General features: G+C 39.3%; 1 protein-coding gene across 1 annotated transcript; it reads right to left on the bottom strand.

Annotated features, from left to right (window-relative positions):
- Window positions 1-2,124: 2,124 nt before the first annotated feature.
- tmem64 (transmembrane protein 64) lies at window positions 2,125-15,122 on the bottom strand. Its single transcript, XM_022747625.1, has 3 exons — window positions 13,580-15,122; window positions 7,484-7,639; window positions 2,125-5,448 (listed from the first exon to the last, which is right to left on the bottom strand). The coding sequence occupies exons 1-3, from the start codon at window positions 14,288-14,290 to the stop codon at window positions 5,257-5,259; spliced, it is 1,059 nt and encodes a 352-aa protein (XP_022603346.1). The 5' UTR covers window positions 14,291-15,122; the 3' UTR covers window positions 2,125-5,256.
- Between the last annotated feature and the right edge of the window lie 2,747 nt (window positions 15,123-17,869).

Here is a 17,869-nt window from a genome sequence, read left to right as displayed (position 1 = left end):
ACGCATTAAATCATCATGAGTAATGCATTACTTATGCATTAGTTAAGCACATGAAAATAAATTGCCTCCCAAGCTCCTCCAGAGGTGCACTGCTTTGCCCTACTTGTGTACTGAGCTCTTTCACACTACAGCAGGAGGAGGAGAAGAGCGGCAGGTCATAGATGGTACAGATGGAGGCAACAGCTGTCTGGGCCAAGACAGTGGTCATGTGATCTATCTGTCTGCCTTGAGCAAGATCCCTCTGCCAGAGGCCCATCAACGTTTCCCTCCTCCACAAATCCATAAACATCTGCACCGCAAGTTTCCCTTTGGAAGGCTGCATGGACGTATTCCAAGACAATCTCACTCACCCTGTTTCTTTTCTTTTTATAATTTCACTCTCAGATGTGTTTTCAAGCACCAACAGCCTCCCAGATGTATTTTTGGAGCTTTCCCTCCAAAAGCGTAGCCCTCAGTGAGAACTAGGGCTTTCATTTGAGGCCCGTCAAAATGAATGTTCTTGGTTTTGTGTGGACGTATCTGTGCGCTGGCGGGGAGGCTCTGGGATGAGATTTGTCCTTTGAGGCGGGGTTGGATGATGATGGATCAGACACAGATCTGACCTGAGCCCGGAAGAGATTGGCGGGTTGTGTGAAGAGCAGTGGATGAATCTGTGCTGCAGCTCCTGGTAAAAGACAATGCAATAAAATGCAAGAGGAGTCTGGTCTGTTACTGTTGGATTGATAGACTTTGGCTGGGCTCTTTCTGGGTTGTTGTATTTTTTGTTGTTTTTGGGGCGTGAGCAGATGGCTATGGGCAACTTTTCTACTCTGTGTGTTTGTGTGTGTGTGTTGGGTTACATGGGCACAGCACTGATCACAAGCAACATCTATCTGAACCATCTCTGTCGCACAAACACCCACCTCCCCCCTGTACAGATAGCTTGTCACAGGCAAGGCAAGGACGAGCGTAAGTGGTGCTCCACTCTACATCACCACCGCCACATCCATCACTACTTCACTTCAAAATCGCTGTGACAAACTGCCCCAGAAGCCAGCATTATTTCTGGCCATGCAGTGCTGCTGCCGCTTCTGCTGCATATTTGAGGACTGACAGTTATTTAGAGGTTTGCAAGGTAAGGGGAAACCTTCTAAGCAAGAATATTTTGTGTTCCCTTCACTTTCAAAGGGTGAGGGATGAAGCCAGGCAATATTTAGACTCATGCTAGGATTTGGGGTGAGGTTATGATGTATGTGTGTGTGTGTGTGTGTGTGTGTGTGTTTGTGTGGTTGGGTGTGGGGGTGTGTGTGGGGGGGGGGGCTTAAAGATAGCGAGATAACGATTTGAAATTTACTCAGCAGTGGAAGCTTCTCCACACATATCTGTGAAAACGTCTGTGAGAGTGTCTGAGTTTCTCACTGATAATTACTTTAGGTGGGTTTTTCCATCTTAAATAACAAGGTTGACAGAAAGTTTAGTAAAGGCAAGCAAGGTTGGGAATTCACTCAGTATTGCATAAGGTATTCTCAGCTGTAAATTATTCAACACAAACAGGAGTGGACTGTAAGTTTCTACACTAAAGGGGTACTCCAGTGATTTAATATTCCACTTGCATGAGGTTGGGGGACTCACAAAAGACAAACTAAAAAAAGGAATGACCAAAATTGATGCAGCAGAGGCTGAGACATTCTGACTTTTAGTTGTTAGTATCCAAAAACATTGGATCATACATTTCCCATAATGCAACTCCGCACCATTTTCCATTTAACAAAATTTTGTAAGGCTCCCTCATGAGCAACAGACAACATTAGATAACTGATTGCAGGATGAGTAATACTCAGAGTAATACTACTGTACATCATGTGTAAAATTGGTTGAGTGTCCCTTTAAGATCACATCTTATGAATATTTATTAGTGGGATTCTGCCAAGAGTTATTATTTGCACTGGGTACCACTGTTTAAAAATAAAAATCTGATTATTTTCTAATTGACCTGAACATTTTTAAGTTTGAATGGAGTTTCTAAGTTGAAGCGTCTAGAAGGAGATATGAATCAAAAAGTGGTGGAACAATAAAGAATTTTTGAACCTGAGAACATATAAAGCGATTGCATTTGCAGAGATCCCACCTAATAAAAACCCAACCAAACATTTTGTAACAAAGTCTGACAGGTTTTATTTTCTCTCTCATAAATAACACTGAACAGGCATCGTACAGTGATAAATATCAATATTTATACACTGTAAAATTCTCTGTATTACAAAATACAGTATATGTGTAATGCACTTGATACAGATGGGGAAGTATTGCATTTCATAGCACCAAACGTGACCTTTAACTTGCCCCCTTAAGTTAATGATCTCACACTTTACTCCTTTATAACAGTTTAGATGTGCAGTTACACCCCAGATTCAGGTCTTGTGTGGGTATCTATGAAATATACTTCCCTTAGGAATCAGTTGTTGCATAACTAAATCTAAGAGCCCACCTAGAAAGAACCAAAGCATTTGCTGTAAAACTGCTAATTTTTCCACAATCTTATTTTCAAAATCCCGGTCGAGACGCTAAATTATTATGAAGTGTGTCCGCGGTGGCCGATCAAGTTTCATGTATTTAATTTTTGCATTAAACATGGCATAGTGTCCGCTTCTTTCCCACTTCTGAGCAGAACAGCTACACGATTCACACTTTATTTGGAAAGTAGAGACACTGCTGTCAGGTGAAAGCCTCGAGTATTTACATAATTTTCTCATCAAAAACAAAAGAAAAATTAATTTTCCATGCCTTTGAAAAGTGAGAAAGTGAGAGCAGTGAGTACATTTCATAAAGCCCGTAGCCATAAAACACACTCATCTCTCCCGACGTAAACTTTCAATTCAAGTAAGACACTGGAAAAATGTTTAGATGTGATTTAGACGATTTTCATGTGACAGGAGTGAAAGGTTGATCGCTAAACATCAATAAGCAATCAGCAGGTTTAGGGACTCTCCAAAGAAAGTGCTACAAAGCTGAACAAGCTGTTCTGATCACAGATGTTGGCGAGTCTCTTCCAGATCTTAGGCAATGCAGAAATGTCCGTCAGAGGCAGAAGGAGGTAAAAGGCAGGTTGGACACTGTAACACAAACCTGGGAATGTTGATACTCAACCTTACAGTGGAACATGGACCAGTTAACAACTCAAATGCAGTTCTTTTGTTTACCTTTGAAAGAAAAATAAATGCTTACAAACAGATCTTTAACATTGGAACTGAACAGCAATTCCCAAACACTTGGCTAAAGATCTTATTGGTAGGACTTCTATCATACTGTATATATATATTTTTTGCTTTTGACTTTCAAACATTATTGCTAAATTCACTCAGGAAGGGGCCCTTTCAACCAACATTTAGCACAAAAATAACGCAACAGTTTTTCAGAGGACTGACAGCATGGAATGTGTTTGGGCAAACGTTAAATCTGGCTAAAAAAACTGGGGAACAAAGAACTTAATATTAAAATGAAAAACAAAAAGTTGTGCCAGGGATACAAAACTGACTTCTGTGAACAAATACAGGGACATAAAGATGGATATTTCATATAGGAGCCCTTATTATTCCTCAATCAGACTTTGTCTGAGGAGCAGCATCACAATAATTCATGTAAAAATAAAAAGTTCTTATCACATTCATCACTTAGTGTCCATGTTGTGTTTGATTGTCAGCTTCTGAGAGACATCCGTTTCACCTCCTGACCAACCAAACCTCTTCCTAGATTAACTTATGTGTATGAAAACAATGTTTGTCTGTTGTAGTGGACTGTGCAAACCAACCTACAGCATGAGAGCTTTGTTGATGTATTATTAAGAGCTAAAACACAAAATAAATTGTTCACAGGTCATTTCTATCATTACCAACAACATTAAGTAATAAAATTAAAGAAGTCATAAGTCACATTTAGCCTCAGCTCAGGTGGGGCCAGTGTCATGGCGTCTGATAAGCTTTATCAAATTATGGCACGTAAAAAATAACAGCCTCTTTATCTCATCTAGCTTACTCGTCTATAATGTAAGTAAAACCTAAAAAAAACACAGACTTGGTTTGTGTTATTTTGTATGCATGAGAGCATTTCTGATTAGTTTGGTTTCAGCACTGAAATATGACATTCATGCCATTTCATCATGTATTGCACAGCATTGTCAAAACTATCACCTTAAGCAAGAACTATGTATTAACCTTAATGGATAATCTCACAGCCAAAAGAAAAAAAACCTAAAAAAAAAAAACCAAATTAATCATAAACATTTAAAGGTAAGCTTGGCGTCTCAGTTTCATTTCAGTGTGGGATTCTTTCTGTAGAAGAACATGTGGCTGTGCTACCGAGGAGCTGCTCACGCTGCACTTCAACTTTCCTGGCAGAAACGTTCCTGAGTTTCCTGCTGTGAAATCTGCTCTCCTCCCCAGCTGCTCTTCTCAAAACTGCAGAAGTGCTAAAATGATCTCCGGGCAGACGAGGCCAATTCAGCTGATGTGATCGTACGCAAGCAGAAATCACACGGTCAGAGAGGCCTGTAGTGCTCACTGAGAGCTTGTTCCCTCACTCCATAGTCCAAAAATAAGACACTTCAAAAATGAACTGGACTAAAAAGCCAAATCTTTTAAAAATATTAATAATGCCCTTCTTATTTATATTTTATATTAGCACTGGATGTCAACAAACAAATCCTAAAATTTCCTGAAACAAAAAAAACCAAAACAAAACAAAACAGATGAAGTATGAGATAAAGGTGCATAGCTTACCATTCTTTTGACACTGAAATAAAAAAAAACAATTCCTTGGTTCTCTAGAAAGCTCCAGATTGCACATTCATAGTGTTAGCGGGCGGTTATTGCCGAGCTTTTTTTTTTTTTTTTTTTCTTTTTCTTCCAATGACTCATTCACTCATTCTCATACTGATATCTCTAAACATCACCATTTAATTGACATCTCCTGTAACAGAGTAAATGTTAATAAGTACCTTGATGAAAATAATAATAAAAATAAAAAAAAACTCCCATGATGATATACCACAAAACCATCTTCATCAACACCGTTTCTTAAGAGGTGCGTGGTCCCGCACTAATGAAAACAAAATGTACCAACAAAAAACATACGACGCTATCAGGGCTTTTCTCACATGGGTGATGTCATACTACACCACCAACAAGTTTTGGACACTGTCTAAACTCAGCAGGTTCCCTTAAGCTCTGCAGTCTTACAGTTAGTTATAGGAGCTACTACACCACATGTAGTGTTTTAAGGTCACACCACATTAATGCAGTTTCCGCTGCCAGCTGTCGCCCTCTTGCTGCAGTAGGTGAAGCTACTGTGATTGGTGGAGGACCCGTTCATGTGCGATGACTTAAGCTCCATCTGGCAGGCGGCGATGGCTGCATTGAGCTCTACCTGAGCCCTGTGCACGACGTAGAACATCAAGCCGATGCTGATGACAATCTGCACAAGACAGAAGAACCAGATTCAAAATGGCTTTCCCATTTGTTTGACTTGTGTAGTGGTGGAGACCTGAACTGCCTCGTATTCTGAGGTGTACCTAATATTTTGCTCTCCTAATAAATATATCTGTGGGACAAGGAAAAAAATATGAGATACACCAACGCTCAGAATATATTGCACTACATTAACAATCAACAATCTACATCAACAATCAACACAGCCTCATGTGAGACCTTCAAATAGACCAAGCAGCTGTAAAATTAACCTAAAATCTCAGGAAAAAAATAGAGCTGAGAAGTTCATTTCAGCGTAGTAAGTACCTAACTTCGCATCCAGGACGGATGTTAGTAGGCAGGGATACACCGTTCTTTTTTGGCAATACTGGTTCTGATACCTCAACTCACGTATTTGCCAATACCAATAGCTGATTTGATACCAGTACTCTCTTATTCCCAAATTTTAAATCCATATAAAACACTGCATCAAACTCATTGTGATCATTTTTATTTAAAGCATTACTTCAACAATGCTGTCTTGCAAAGAGTTAGACAAGAAGATTGACACCACTCTCATATCTGTACGGAAAATATGGAGCTACTGCCAGCAGCTGGTTAGCTTAGCTTAGCACAGAGACTGGAAACAGAGGGAAACAGCTAGCCTGGCTCTTTTGAAAATGCCTACCAGCAACTCTAAAGGACTAAACTGAGTTTGCAGCCAAACATAAAATTTTACAATGAAGAAGTGTTTAACGTTGATAGGTTGTGGCTGCCTAATACCTGTTCTGCAAATAAGATAGGTACATTAATATTGGCCCACAAATTCTAAAAACATTTAACAAATATTCACATTCCTCAAGACTCTTGGTATCTGTTTGTTTCTATATGTTTGGCATTGAAAAAAATTAATGTTTGTATGTATGATGTGTATCCTGGTTGGCACACAACAGTAAGAGATAACTGGGCTGAGATAACTCAGCTCCTCCAGATGGAGCTTCCCACCACATTAAAAAAAAGGCTTCTTTGTGAGTAAGACTTTGGACCAAGAGCTTTCAGTTCTGCATGAAACAGTGACACCCACTTCATTTTGAACCGACCCTTGACCTCTGTGAACTTCACACAGAGGCCACCTCTGATCCCTGAATGCCTGTGACGATTAAATGAAGCTGAACAGGTGTTAGGGATGTGGTGACAGATTGAAATGAACCTTTGGAGCAAGACAGGGTTGTGGGCATATTTTGCATACCTACATAAAGTTCAACATTTGTATCTAGAAGTTTATGTTCCTTAAGACTTAAGGAAGAGGCAGATGTCTTTGTTTTTGCACTAGAATACAGTTTGAGAGACTTGGTAGACATAGATTTTGAAAATAAGGGAGGAAAAGAAACAAATCGACCGACAGAACATTTCAGTGGTGTGTGAGGGTGTGGTCCAGAGCTGTCTATCACTTTATTATTATGAAAAAAAGGACAGTAGTTTCACACAACATAGCTATAAATAGTGTTTTCAGGAACAAGTAACAGTTGTGTCACCTGCAGTCTGTGTGTGCTTGATGTCTCATCATCATTATCACTGCTGCTGTCATAACTGTTTACAGGAGACTACTAGAGACTACAAAGTTCTAGTAGTCTCCTACTACAAACAAAGGAGTCAGTCAGGGATTAAATTTTTTTTTAACATACAGCATAGTGGGTAGGTATAGTAGGTAGTAGGTTTAATAGGCATGCTTCTCATCAAAGGTTGATTTCAAAAACATTTAAAGAATCCTGAAAAACAACTGTGTACCTGAGGCTGCCTGGTCCATGTGAACCATATGAACTAATTTGCTGTATTTCTAATTGCAGAACATTTGGTGGAAATGAAGCTTTTAATTATTAATTAATTAATCCAACAATGAATGGTGAATGTGAAGTGTTTACTGCACCTGCCCTGTCCTGAGTTTGTCATTTTAAAACCACTACAAAGCAAAATGTGAAAGTTATGGTTATTTCTTATTAAGTTATTTTTTCAAACTTAATGTATTATCACCAACAACTCACCTGCAGGCTGAACACAAAATAGCCACTGATGCTCTGCTCAGCGATGACGTCCTCCATGGTGCGGAGCGTGGTGCCCAGGTAGGAGTTGAGAAGCTGGGTGGGTAACAGACCCACAGAGGAGGCCACCAGGTAGTTTGGCAAGGACACATCTGTGATCTTGAATGGAAATAGCGATAAGAAACATTTTTCAAATTTCGTTTTATATGTTGTATTTACATATGTTCAAGTAGTGAGAGTGATTCTTGACCTTGGAAACAGTAGTTTGACAAAAACTCTTAACTTGAGGTCCATTTACTAGCTTTTTCCGGAGCTCCAGAAAAAGCTAGTAAGTGGACCGTCCTTGAGTTATGATATTTTGCACATGTACAGTGTTTATTATGTTTCAACATCTAAAAATAAAATATATGTACCTATTAGAAAGGGATAGGAAGGGATGGATGTCTGTCAAAGTTAATTAATATGGTATTTGACTAAAATTTTAGCAGGGTTAATCAAAAAGTTAATCACAAATCAATAATTTTCCAGGGATATGAAGTACTGCAAACTGAATCAATTCCAACATATGCACAAACCACTGCTATGAATCCTAGTCAAATGAAGTCACACAGGATTTGTCCAAGTCATTATCTCATCTTTAACTGATGTTGGTTACTCCTAAGATGAAATATATTTGTATTCCTGGTGACAATTTTAAACATTTTGTTTTGGAAAAACTGCACAAAACGGCCCAAACTACATTGTTATTGACAAATTCATTAACAATAACCCTAAACATAAACAATCTGCAAAATCCTACTTGGGCTGGTAAACAGATTCTAAGTACCATCTGGTGTAATTACCTTGAACTACAACATGCCATCACACACCTAGCTCAGTGTCTCATTTCATATCTTAGTTCAGCTACCTAAATATAAAGAAGTGCCTGCTTTGCTGTCACCTTTGAACCCTTGATTAAGTAATGACATAAGCTGATGCATGTCCGTGCCGGCTGTGTGAAGATGTGACCTTGGCACTGTGTGCACAGTGACTACACTGTGGCTGATAGCGGCCTGTCAGGGGTCGTGGTGTGTTGCTGAAAGACACTGCCTGTGCCAAAATGTTATCAGGGCTGGAAAACATTAGTGCAAGCAAGAGTCTCCTCACAGCGATAAATCCTAAACCCTCTCCTGTTATCACACGACACACTGATAAGACCCTGAGTTACACCTCATAGGACACATTATCAAAACCAGCTTAATCAAAACCTGGTTAATCGAGCGAATGCTGTTGTCAAGCTGGTTTTCCTCTGTATGTACCATGGAGCATTTTTTCCTCAGAATAGTCATGCCTTTCTTTCTCCTTGAAAGATCAGCACTGATGTGTCCACACTCTGTGTCAACACAGTCACAACGCCTTCAGCTGATCTCTGAGATATAGCATGTGAGCCCGTGAGAGCTGCAGAAAAAGAAAAAGGAATGCACTCTCTTTCTCTCAGCCATCAACCCTGAGTTGTGAAGCATATGTCCTCTGAAGTCTCTTCCCGCCCAGGCATCTAGCGTATGCAGCTGCCTTAGATACGTGGGAAGAGCTAGTCGTTGGTATTTTTATAACCACGTAGAGAATTCCCACTGAACTTCCTCTTCCTCGTTTCTGCAAGCCTTTGTAACAAGATAATCTGCAAATTCAAGTGAAAAAACACCCCATCCTAGGCCTGACCTGATTTATTCAGAGCAGCAGCAATGCAGGTCTAAGTTTGTGCTTGTAAACAAACAGTACATAAGGTATCTTGATTACATAGTAAATTTCAGGATTGCTACTGTGATTCTGTTTCCCTTTTCATCTGGACACACACAGGCTTTACCCTTTGTAATGAAAGGTGAAGAACAGGTTGTTAATTCAATCCTGCACAAACATGTATGCCCGTAGTTAGGGTCCTATAGATCAAATGATAAATTCCCCAATTGCTTCATCAGCTCATTATGACAGGAGAGCGATGGAGCCACAGCAACCAGCAGTGATAAAGGTCATAAAGCTGCAATAAAATACATGTGAGGATCCAAATATGTCTACTTGGTCCTCAAAGGATTCACAAACATTTTTCCTGAGCTGTCCCATTGTTTTGCTAACTGCTGCAGTCTATGTGTCGTTTTAGGTTACCCGCTATAATGTAGCACCATCCCCACTTCAGCAGAAAGAAGCAAGGGGAGGGGGCACACAGTGAAATGTAGCCTCACCCACAGAAAGTGCTTACCAAGGGCATAGCAGACAACACATAATTCCACCGTGAGCCAGTACAGGCCTAGAAGTACCAACCCACGATTAGGTTCACCTTTTACTGTTGAGAATAAGACAATAAAGATACAATATCAGCTCGGCATAATGACGAGCCTCCAGGTACGATGAATTACAAGGTGTAAAGTTAGAGCCTGAGCTGGGTTTGAAACCAATCCAAGCCAGGAAGCGAAAATGTAGCATAGGAGGCAGGCGGAGAGAGGGATTCAGCTTATTAGCCTGCTTCTGGCAGGGTCGGCTACACTCCCTGGTGAAGGCTCCACTCTGCCATTTACCTCTCCAGCTAGAAAAAAAAAATTATTTCACACTCAGGTTTGTGCAATGAGTCAACGGCCTGATTTTCTCCAGTTTCTCCAACCTAAACCATCTTTGGTTTAGTTATTAGCTTTCTAGTATATAAGAAATGCTAGTTAGTTGCAGATATATCTGAACCTGAGTGTATGCCAGCTAATAAATGACAAGATAATGAAGAACAGAAATGCCAAAGTTAAGTTTAGAAACAGTTTCACCATTAAACCGTTTGGTTTGCAGGGGTTATATTTAATGTTTAAAGTGTATGCAATGCTGCCACTAAACAGCAGTTCAAAATTTTCTTCGTCACATGCCAAAGTACAATGTACAGTAAGCAAAGCAGTGAAATGAAGGTCGGACTTGGCAGCAGGGCAGACTGTGCAAAGCTGCAAAAAAATTAATTTAAAAATTCTAAAAATCCTCAATATTATGAAAAAAATCACATTATCAGTATCAGCCTCATGAATCTTCTATTGGTCAGGCTACAGTTATACTGTTTAACTTCACTGAGATACAGAGAAAATAGACAAAATTATATGATGACATGTGAATCAGGATGTGATATGTGAGATTTCAAATCAATATAAGCCAATGAACTCAGAATAAAAGCCCAAAATGCAGGTGCATTACTTAAAAAAAAAAAAGAAAAAGAAAAAAAATTTGATATGGCTGTCTGTCAACTGAAAATATTTCACAAAGAACAATCTCAGGAGTCATGACAATGAGTCAAACTGCAAACTGGCAAACAACAACATATGACCCACTTTTGTAGCAATTTTGTTTGAGCTACTTGAAAGCTGACATCCTTTTTCGTGAAGTGTTGTTTGCTTTTCACTGTACATATTAACCCAGAGCAAGCTCAAAAGCAGTATTTTACAAGACCGTCAATTAGCTCTACTTATAACTGACAGTCTGACAAACTGATTGAGGGGCACCAATAATGCCAGTGACAGTGACGGCAGCAGCTGGGCAACACTGTGTAAAAAGTCTGTCCCTTTGACTTTGACACCTCATTTTCACCTCTCCAGATTCGAACAGCGAGTTCAATGTTGTGACTACTGTTAAAGCTTCAGCCGAGTTCCTGGCATGAGAGGGATATTTCAATATTTGGACAGAGCTATGTCCTAACCATGGAGCCTAAAGTACCAACCAATGACAAACAGAATCCGTTTAAGTCATTCAGGCAAAAGAAAACCATCTGCTACGCTTGCATGTCCTGTTAGAAAAAGAAGTCTTTTTACAGGTAAACTGCTGCCCATAGTGTGGGACTAATACATAAGAATCATTCATTTTTAGCACCACAAACTTGCTTAATCTTGAAGTTGAAATTTAATCCAAAATTTACTTCAGAACAGTATTTCCAGTGTACTCAACACAGTGGCCTAAATAAACAACTTCTGAAAAGACAAGTTTCTTCTGCCCACAATTTAAAACGTACATAGATTTGTGATGCCAACATCAAAACAACTGAGGAATACACTTTAGCCTTTAGCCTCATATTCAAATAGATCATAACAGGTTCTGTCAGCTCACTGCTCAACTCTAATGTCACAGCCCAAGCCTTTGAATTTGAGATCCCTCTGAAATACCAGTATGCCAGTCAATGCACAAGAGAGCACAAAGGTTGACTGCCTGTGGCTCTTACCTACAGTCAACTGATTCCTGGGATGATCTCATATCACTACTGCCAAAAGACCATTTTCACTTTACTAAGGGGGTTGTCATGTAATGTAAATTGTAAATTTACAAAAACAGAACTATTTATATTTTATCTTGATCAGATAAAATAGAAACATACGCAATCCAGAACAATGTCTGTAATAAATACTACATGTGTAAAATATTGTATTTCAAATTTCTGTTATCAACAGAGAGGTGTTAAGTCATCTCTTTAATCATTTCTGTGTGGGGCGTTATTTTGGGTTATATTATTTTGAATAAGGTCTTGATTCCTCATGTATGTTGATGATGGCAGACCAGGAAAATGGAATAAAATAAAACCTCTAGATACTATGGCCTGACAATTTACCAGAGCTGCAGTCAATACAGCTCTGACACACTTCAGGATCTGAATTAATTCAACAAAGTGGTGTTTCTTGTAGGATGGTGAGTCTGTAAACCAAACTGTCAAAAGCCAAATCCATGCAACCAATCTCCATGCAGCAGAGAAATGTCTAAGTAAATCAGTCATCCTAGAAGACTAACGGGTTTTGCAGCATACAATTACTGTGCTTGTGAAACACACGTCATCTTCTTTTTCCTTTTCCTGCCTCAGGCCTGTGCATCAACTCCTTCATGCTATGAGCTATAAATGCCCTTAACGCTCCCTACTTTGAATCCACTTCTGGATGTCTGTACTACTGTTTTCTTTCAGGACTATTTTGCTTCTCTTCTCGCCAAACATTTTTGCATAGACACAGTGCCATATTCAAAAACAGCAGAAGCTTATGGTAAAAGAAATGCTACTGTTGACATAAACAGAATTAGTGAAATACTGCATATGAAGATTTTAAAGTTTTGCACTGTATGAAAGCCAATTTGACCAGCCTCATACTTTAACTTTGTGCTTCCATATAGGTATTGATAAAACAACCGCACCTTGTGAGATATATTATTTGGTATATGATATTGTTGTATTGAGGGATTTTTTTGCTGCAGTATGGCTTGTAATACTCTGGAGACCTAAGCTTGAGTGGCTACATAACATCAAGTTCACCCTCAGGTCAGTATTCTTCATTAATCATTCAATTACAACCAGCATAACATGTTTCATGTTGCATGACCCCCCCCAGCTGATTTTCTACAATACAGTAAGACATCCCTCAAGGCTTTTCCCATTTGGAGGTATCAATGAGTTGACTGTGAAGGGTAATCAGCCAGTATAAATTATTCATGCCATGCATGAAGGTCAAGGGCCTCAGGTTAAGTGTGGGAGTGCAGCTGAGAGCAATATCCTGACACTACTTAGCTTTATAATGTAGGTCACATGCTGTTTGTTGCCTTCACCAATGACTTCAGATGTACTTTCAAGAAAAGAAATGTCCATGATTTAGTCTAGATGATGTTAAAATCACTGGACCCTTACTGAGTCCAAAACAAACATTGCTCCAAATATGAGAATCCAAACTATGACTTAAAAATATGACACTTATAGTTCAAAATTATACAATAATTGATGTCCTTAGGCTTCAATAGAATCCATTTCACAGCAGCACTTCCTCTATCTACAAGAGGAATGAGTTTTCTTTCTCAAGGGACTAGCTGACTGGGGACAATACATGAAGTATCGCAGGTAGACAAGCTTCTGGCTAGATCTGATTTCCCATGTGGTGGGTTGGCCTAACAATAAGAATTTTTTAAAAAAGGTCACAGGTTTGATTCTCATAACTCATTTGTTGAACTGTCCTCCAGTAGGTTAATGAGTTCTGTTCCTGGCTGGTCCACTGCAGAGAGTGGATGAGCTTATAAGGAAATTACATGACTGTCCAATGTTCTTCTAAACTAATAAGGAAAAGCTGTGTTTTTCATACTCACCGAGAAAACTGCATTTTGAAGCCCAAAAGGTATGGGGGTGAGTCTCGCTAAGGCCACAACTTTGAGTCCACTTCCTCCTTCCACCACTCGGATGACAGCACTGAGCTGTTCACTGTTCCCAACCTTGTTCAACACCCAATCAGTCAATAAGCGTTTGCACACCAAGTGTGCCACAAAAGTCCCTATTAAAACTCCCACCATGACTAGTCCCATTCCCAGAACAAAGCCGTAGAGGTAGCCAGCTGCCACATTAAGAACAATATATCCCCATCCACATGGGAATGACACAATAATCAAACCAACTATAAACAGCAAGGCTCCGACGAGGCTGTCCAAGCTCTCCACCCAGAGCAGGAGGTCCTTGAGGTACTGGCGCACAAGGGCAACCGAGGAGAAGCACACAGCAGTCAGGATGCACGCCAGTAGAGCGCTCTTGAAGCAAAAGGTGGTGATACAGCATGGGTGTCTGAACTCTCCACCACTGGCGAAGGTCGTCCCTCCTGTGTCACTGATAACCTCAGGGTCTCCATCTGACTTCCCTATTCCAACCCCCCTCTCGTCAAATGCGCTGCATATCAGGATGTCGATCTTGTCACACTCATCTGTGGCAGTCCTCTGCAGCCAGCGGTTAAGCTGAATCTGCGCCTTGCCCACAGCATGCTTGATGAGCTTGGTGAAAAGCTGCACAGTCGTGGCCCCTGACACTGACATGTTGGTCCTCAAATAAACTCTGGGGACCAGCAGCAACGCTCAGATGAAGTGTCCCACCTGGAGACTGCTGTGACGTTAGAGGTTTTCAGACAGTCTTTAGATCCAGTGCAAGTCCATGTCTTGCAGTGTCAAATTGTTGAGCTTCAACAGAGACAAGTATTTATAAACTTTTAAGAAGATGGCTTCAGCAGTGGCATCCCATTGCTCTGCAACTTTGAGAGCAACTGTGTAGTGAGGCATAAAGATGAAATCCGTCACTCTCCTTGGCCATTACATGAACTTTCCAGTTTAACCAGTTTATCTTGGGTACACTAGCTGGGCAACGTGCCAGTCCAACGATTTAAAGGTGCCAGTTTTGTAGTCTCTGTCTGAAACACTCGCCATATTCAGTGTTGTCACCCCTCAGCTTCAGGACAGTGCAGAGTCAATAGATGCAGGGAGCTGTCAGGACAGCAAAGAGACGATCTGTGAGGACTCTGACAAATCAATCCAACACTTCTTTAGATCCAGATGTGGTTCAAAAATATCAACTTTTATAACACCACCATTCCCATCCAGCTAACGTTAACCCACTAGCATAAATCACTGCATGGCTAACTTACTCCCGTCGTTAGCTAACTAGCCCGCTGTGTGGATAAAGTCCTCAGCTGCATTTCAGAGACTAAAGCCGGCTTATTCTCCCGGACAACAGAGCGACAGACGGGACGCAGAAGTCAAATATGAACACGCAGTTTGCTGTTTCTCCGTTGGTTAGGTGTTGTTGTTGCTCTCTCCGCCTTCCCTCCGCGGTGCAAGCCGCTGCTGTCGCTGCTCGAGCTCTTCACACCGAACACTGTTTGTGTCCCAGAATGCCAAGTAACCCCAGCACACGTGACCGACAGTTACGCCTTCTCATCCAATCAAAGGGATTCCACTGGTCATCGCGAGAGTCCACGACAAATTCAGTTTGTTTTGGATCAATTGTCTTTGCACGGTTTCTGCGGTCAGTCAGTCACAGTGCAGCCACATAAGTAGAGCCAACTATTATATAACCAACCAACAATCATTACTTCATCCTAAGATTTTACTATTTAACTTAAATTATCCAATTAACTTAAATTATTCAATTATAATTATTTGTTTAATAAGAAATTCCAATTTAACAATCGAGATGCAATTGTATCCAGTTGCACAGAAGTAAAGAAAAGTATTCAGAATGCAGAATGGCACCTGCCAGAGTGTTGCATTTTTATATACACTCGTTTGTTAGTTTGTTGGGAACATCTGGATGAAACTAATGCAGCCAACCTTCAAGGAGGCTAATGCTAAAGTACTAGTATTATTATTATTATTATTATTATTATTATTATTATTATTATTATTATTATTATTATTATTATTATCAGAAGTAGTAGTAGTAATATTGAAACTGTGTTAGAGATGTGGATTCAATCTCATTTTGGAGGATGTAGTTTGTTGATTTGTATTACATTATAGCCTACAGAGAGGTCTTTCTGTTAATAGCCTATCTTCATTGATTTCAATGGGATGGGCAAAATAATAGCGACACTTGTCAACATAACAGTACCACATTTTCCAAATGATCATATGGTTGAAAAAAATTGATTACAACCTTCATGAAGGTAAGACTAATATCAGGACTTTTATATTAGACTGCATTAGTTTTAGCTTGGTGTTCCTAATAAACAAATTAATTAATGACAACTAAGTGTCTAGTATATTCTTGGATTGTTATTTTTACTGATGTATTAACATGCATTTTAAAGGAACTCATTTGAACCCAATTTAAGGACTTTTTATACTGTTGTTTAACCAATAACATGCACCATATTTTATAAATTGATTACATGTTTTGTTTGAATCATTTTAACTTGCAATGTAACTTGCAACTGCAGTTGTAAAATAGGTATATTGGAGTAGAAAGTACAATATTTCCCTCAAAGTTTTACTAAGTTTTTCAGTAATTTTCCTTAGTTGCTTTGCTCCACTGTTATTCTAACATAAATTCTGGAAATAAGTTGTATGGTCATCAATCATTCAGGGAAGATATGTCATACATAAAATATAATGAATCAATTTTTGATTGAAAAAATATATGGTGACAGTCAGCTGACCTTATATAGGATTTATAGTATGCAACAGAGTTTGATATTCCCATACAGATATTCTTCTGTATTTCTGTGAGAATACGGTATAATATCGTAGCCTGAAGGGAATATCCCTGCTTGGCGTACTTACCATAAATTCATAATGAGGGGAGTGAAGCAGACAAAGAGTGCATTCATGCATCCACCACCGCTCAGCCCCTGGCTCTCCCAGCTGTGGGTAAAGAAACTCTTTAGGTGGTAGTCCTTAAAAAACTTTGTGTAGCCATTGCTTAGAGTTTTTCTCAAAAGCTTTGTCATTCATGTCCTAGACTTGTGATGACATTAAATGCCTTAATCTTCAGACATTCAAAACGATTTGTTTGTGCTGTATGTTGGAGAAAAGTGTGTTTGTGTGCTCTCACAGCACTCCACTAGATGGAACTGTTACACAGTTTTACAAACAATTGTGGTGTCTTTCACATTATAATTTATGTGATGACTGCCCCCCCCCAAAAAAACATTTAACAGCTGACAATCAAATTCATTATCAGGTTCAATTGAGTTCAAATGAAAACATCCTTATCATACATTTGGGGCAAACCAACAAAAGCTATAGTTTTAAAGTTTACAAACTGAAAATGTAGTTTAAACGGCCTTACCAGTGTATTTTCCCTCATTTGATTTTCTGAATATATTGTTGGAATAAATAAATATCAGCAACAAAAGTAAATGCCAACTAAAATATGTAAAAAAAAAAATTAAAAAAAAAATCCTAATCACTGTGGTCAACTTAAACAATACGAGAACAAATAAAGACTGGCTGAGCAAGTGTAACAATGTCTCAAATGTTGCAGATCACGTTATTACATGTAAAGGGCATAGAGAGGACATATGAACGATTTCATTCAAGATGAAATGACCTTTTATCATTCTTTGTGTCAACTATATATAGCCCTCTTATCTGTGCACATATATACAGTATACAGGCCATTTGTGCAGCTCATTTTACTGCAGTCTATGTGATTATCCAGACATGTTAATAGATAGGAGGGAGGTTTCGTTATAGAAGACATTTCTCATTGATACGTTGCTGGAAGTTTATTAGAATATACACCACGATATTGTGAGTGACCAGATTTGGACTCATTGCAGCGGCAGCCAATACACTACTGTGTCAAAACAGACAGACACAGCAAGTATAAACCAGGAATTGTGGTGATTTTTTTTTTGTCAAAATAAAAGCATAGCCTATGTATTTCCAGTGTTTATTGTGGGCCTATTACAAAGAATACCCTCAAAGTTATCCGCAGAGATATGAAATTGTATTTGAGTTTTAAGACGTGGAGTGAAAGCATTGCAGAAAATAGTCATTTTTATGATGATATTTTATAAAGTTAATTGTGAAACTTTACCCCCGGAAATCGTGTATTTTATTCTGGCGGGATTGACAGCCGCACAGAGTCGATGTTTCTCACCAGTGAGTGATCGGGGG

The sequence above is a fragment of the Seriola dumerili genome, unplaced genomic scaffold (genome assembly GCF_002260705.1).
Source record: "Seriola dumerili isolate Sdu_G_001 unplaced genomic scaffold, Sdu_1.0 BDQW01000110.1, whole genome shotgun sequence".
In the NCBI taxonomy this organism is placed as follows: Eukaryota; Metazoa; Chordata; class Actinopteri; order Carangiformes; family Carangidae; genus Seriola; species Seriola dumerili.
This window is presented reverse-complemented; position numbering and strand designations above follow the sequence as displayed.

Coding starts and splice junctions, on each gene's coding strand:
- tmem64 (XM_022747625.1), bottom strand. CDS start 14,290: ATGTCAGTGTCAGGGGCCACGACTGTGCAGCTTTTCACCAAGCTCATC. Junction 7,640..13,579: donor TTCAAAATGCAGTTTTCTCG/GTGAGTATGAAA, acceptor TTTCCATTCAAG/ATCACAGATGTGTCCTTGCC. Junction 5,449..7,483: donor ATTTTGTGTTCAGCCTGCAG/GTGAGTTGTTGG, acceptor TGTCTTGTGCAG/ATTGTCATCAGCATCGGCTT.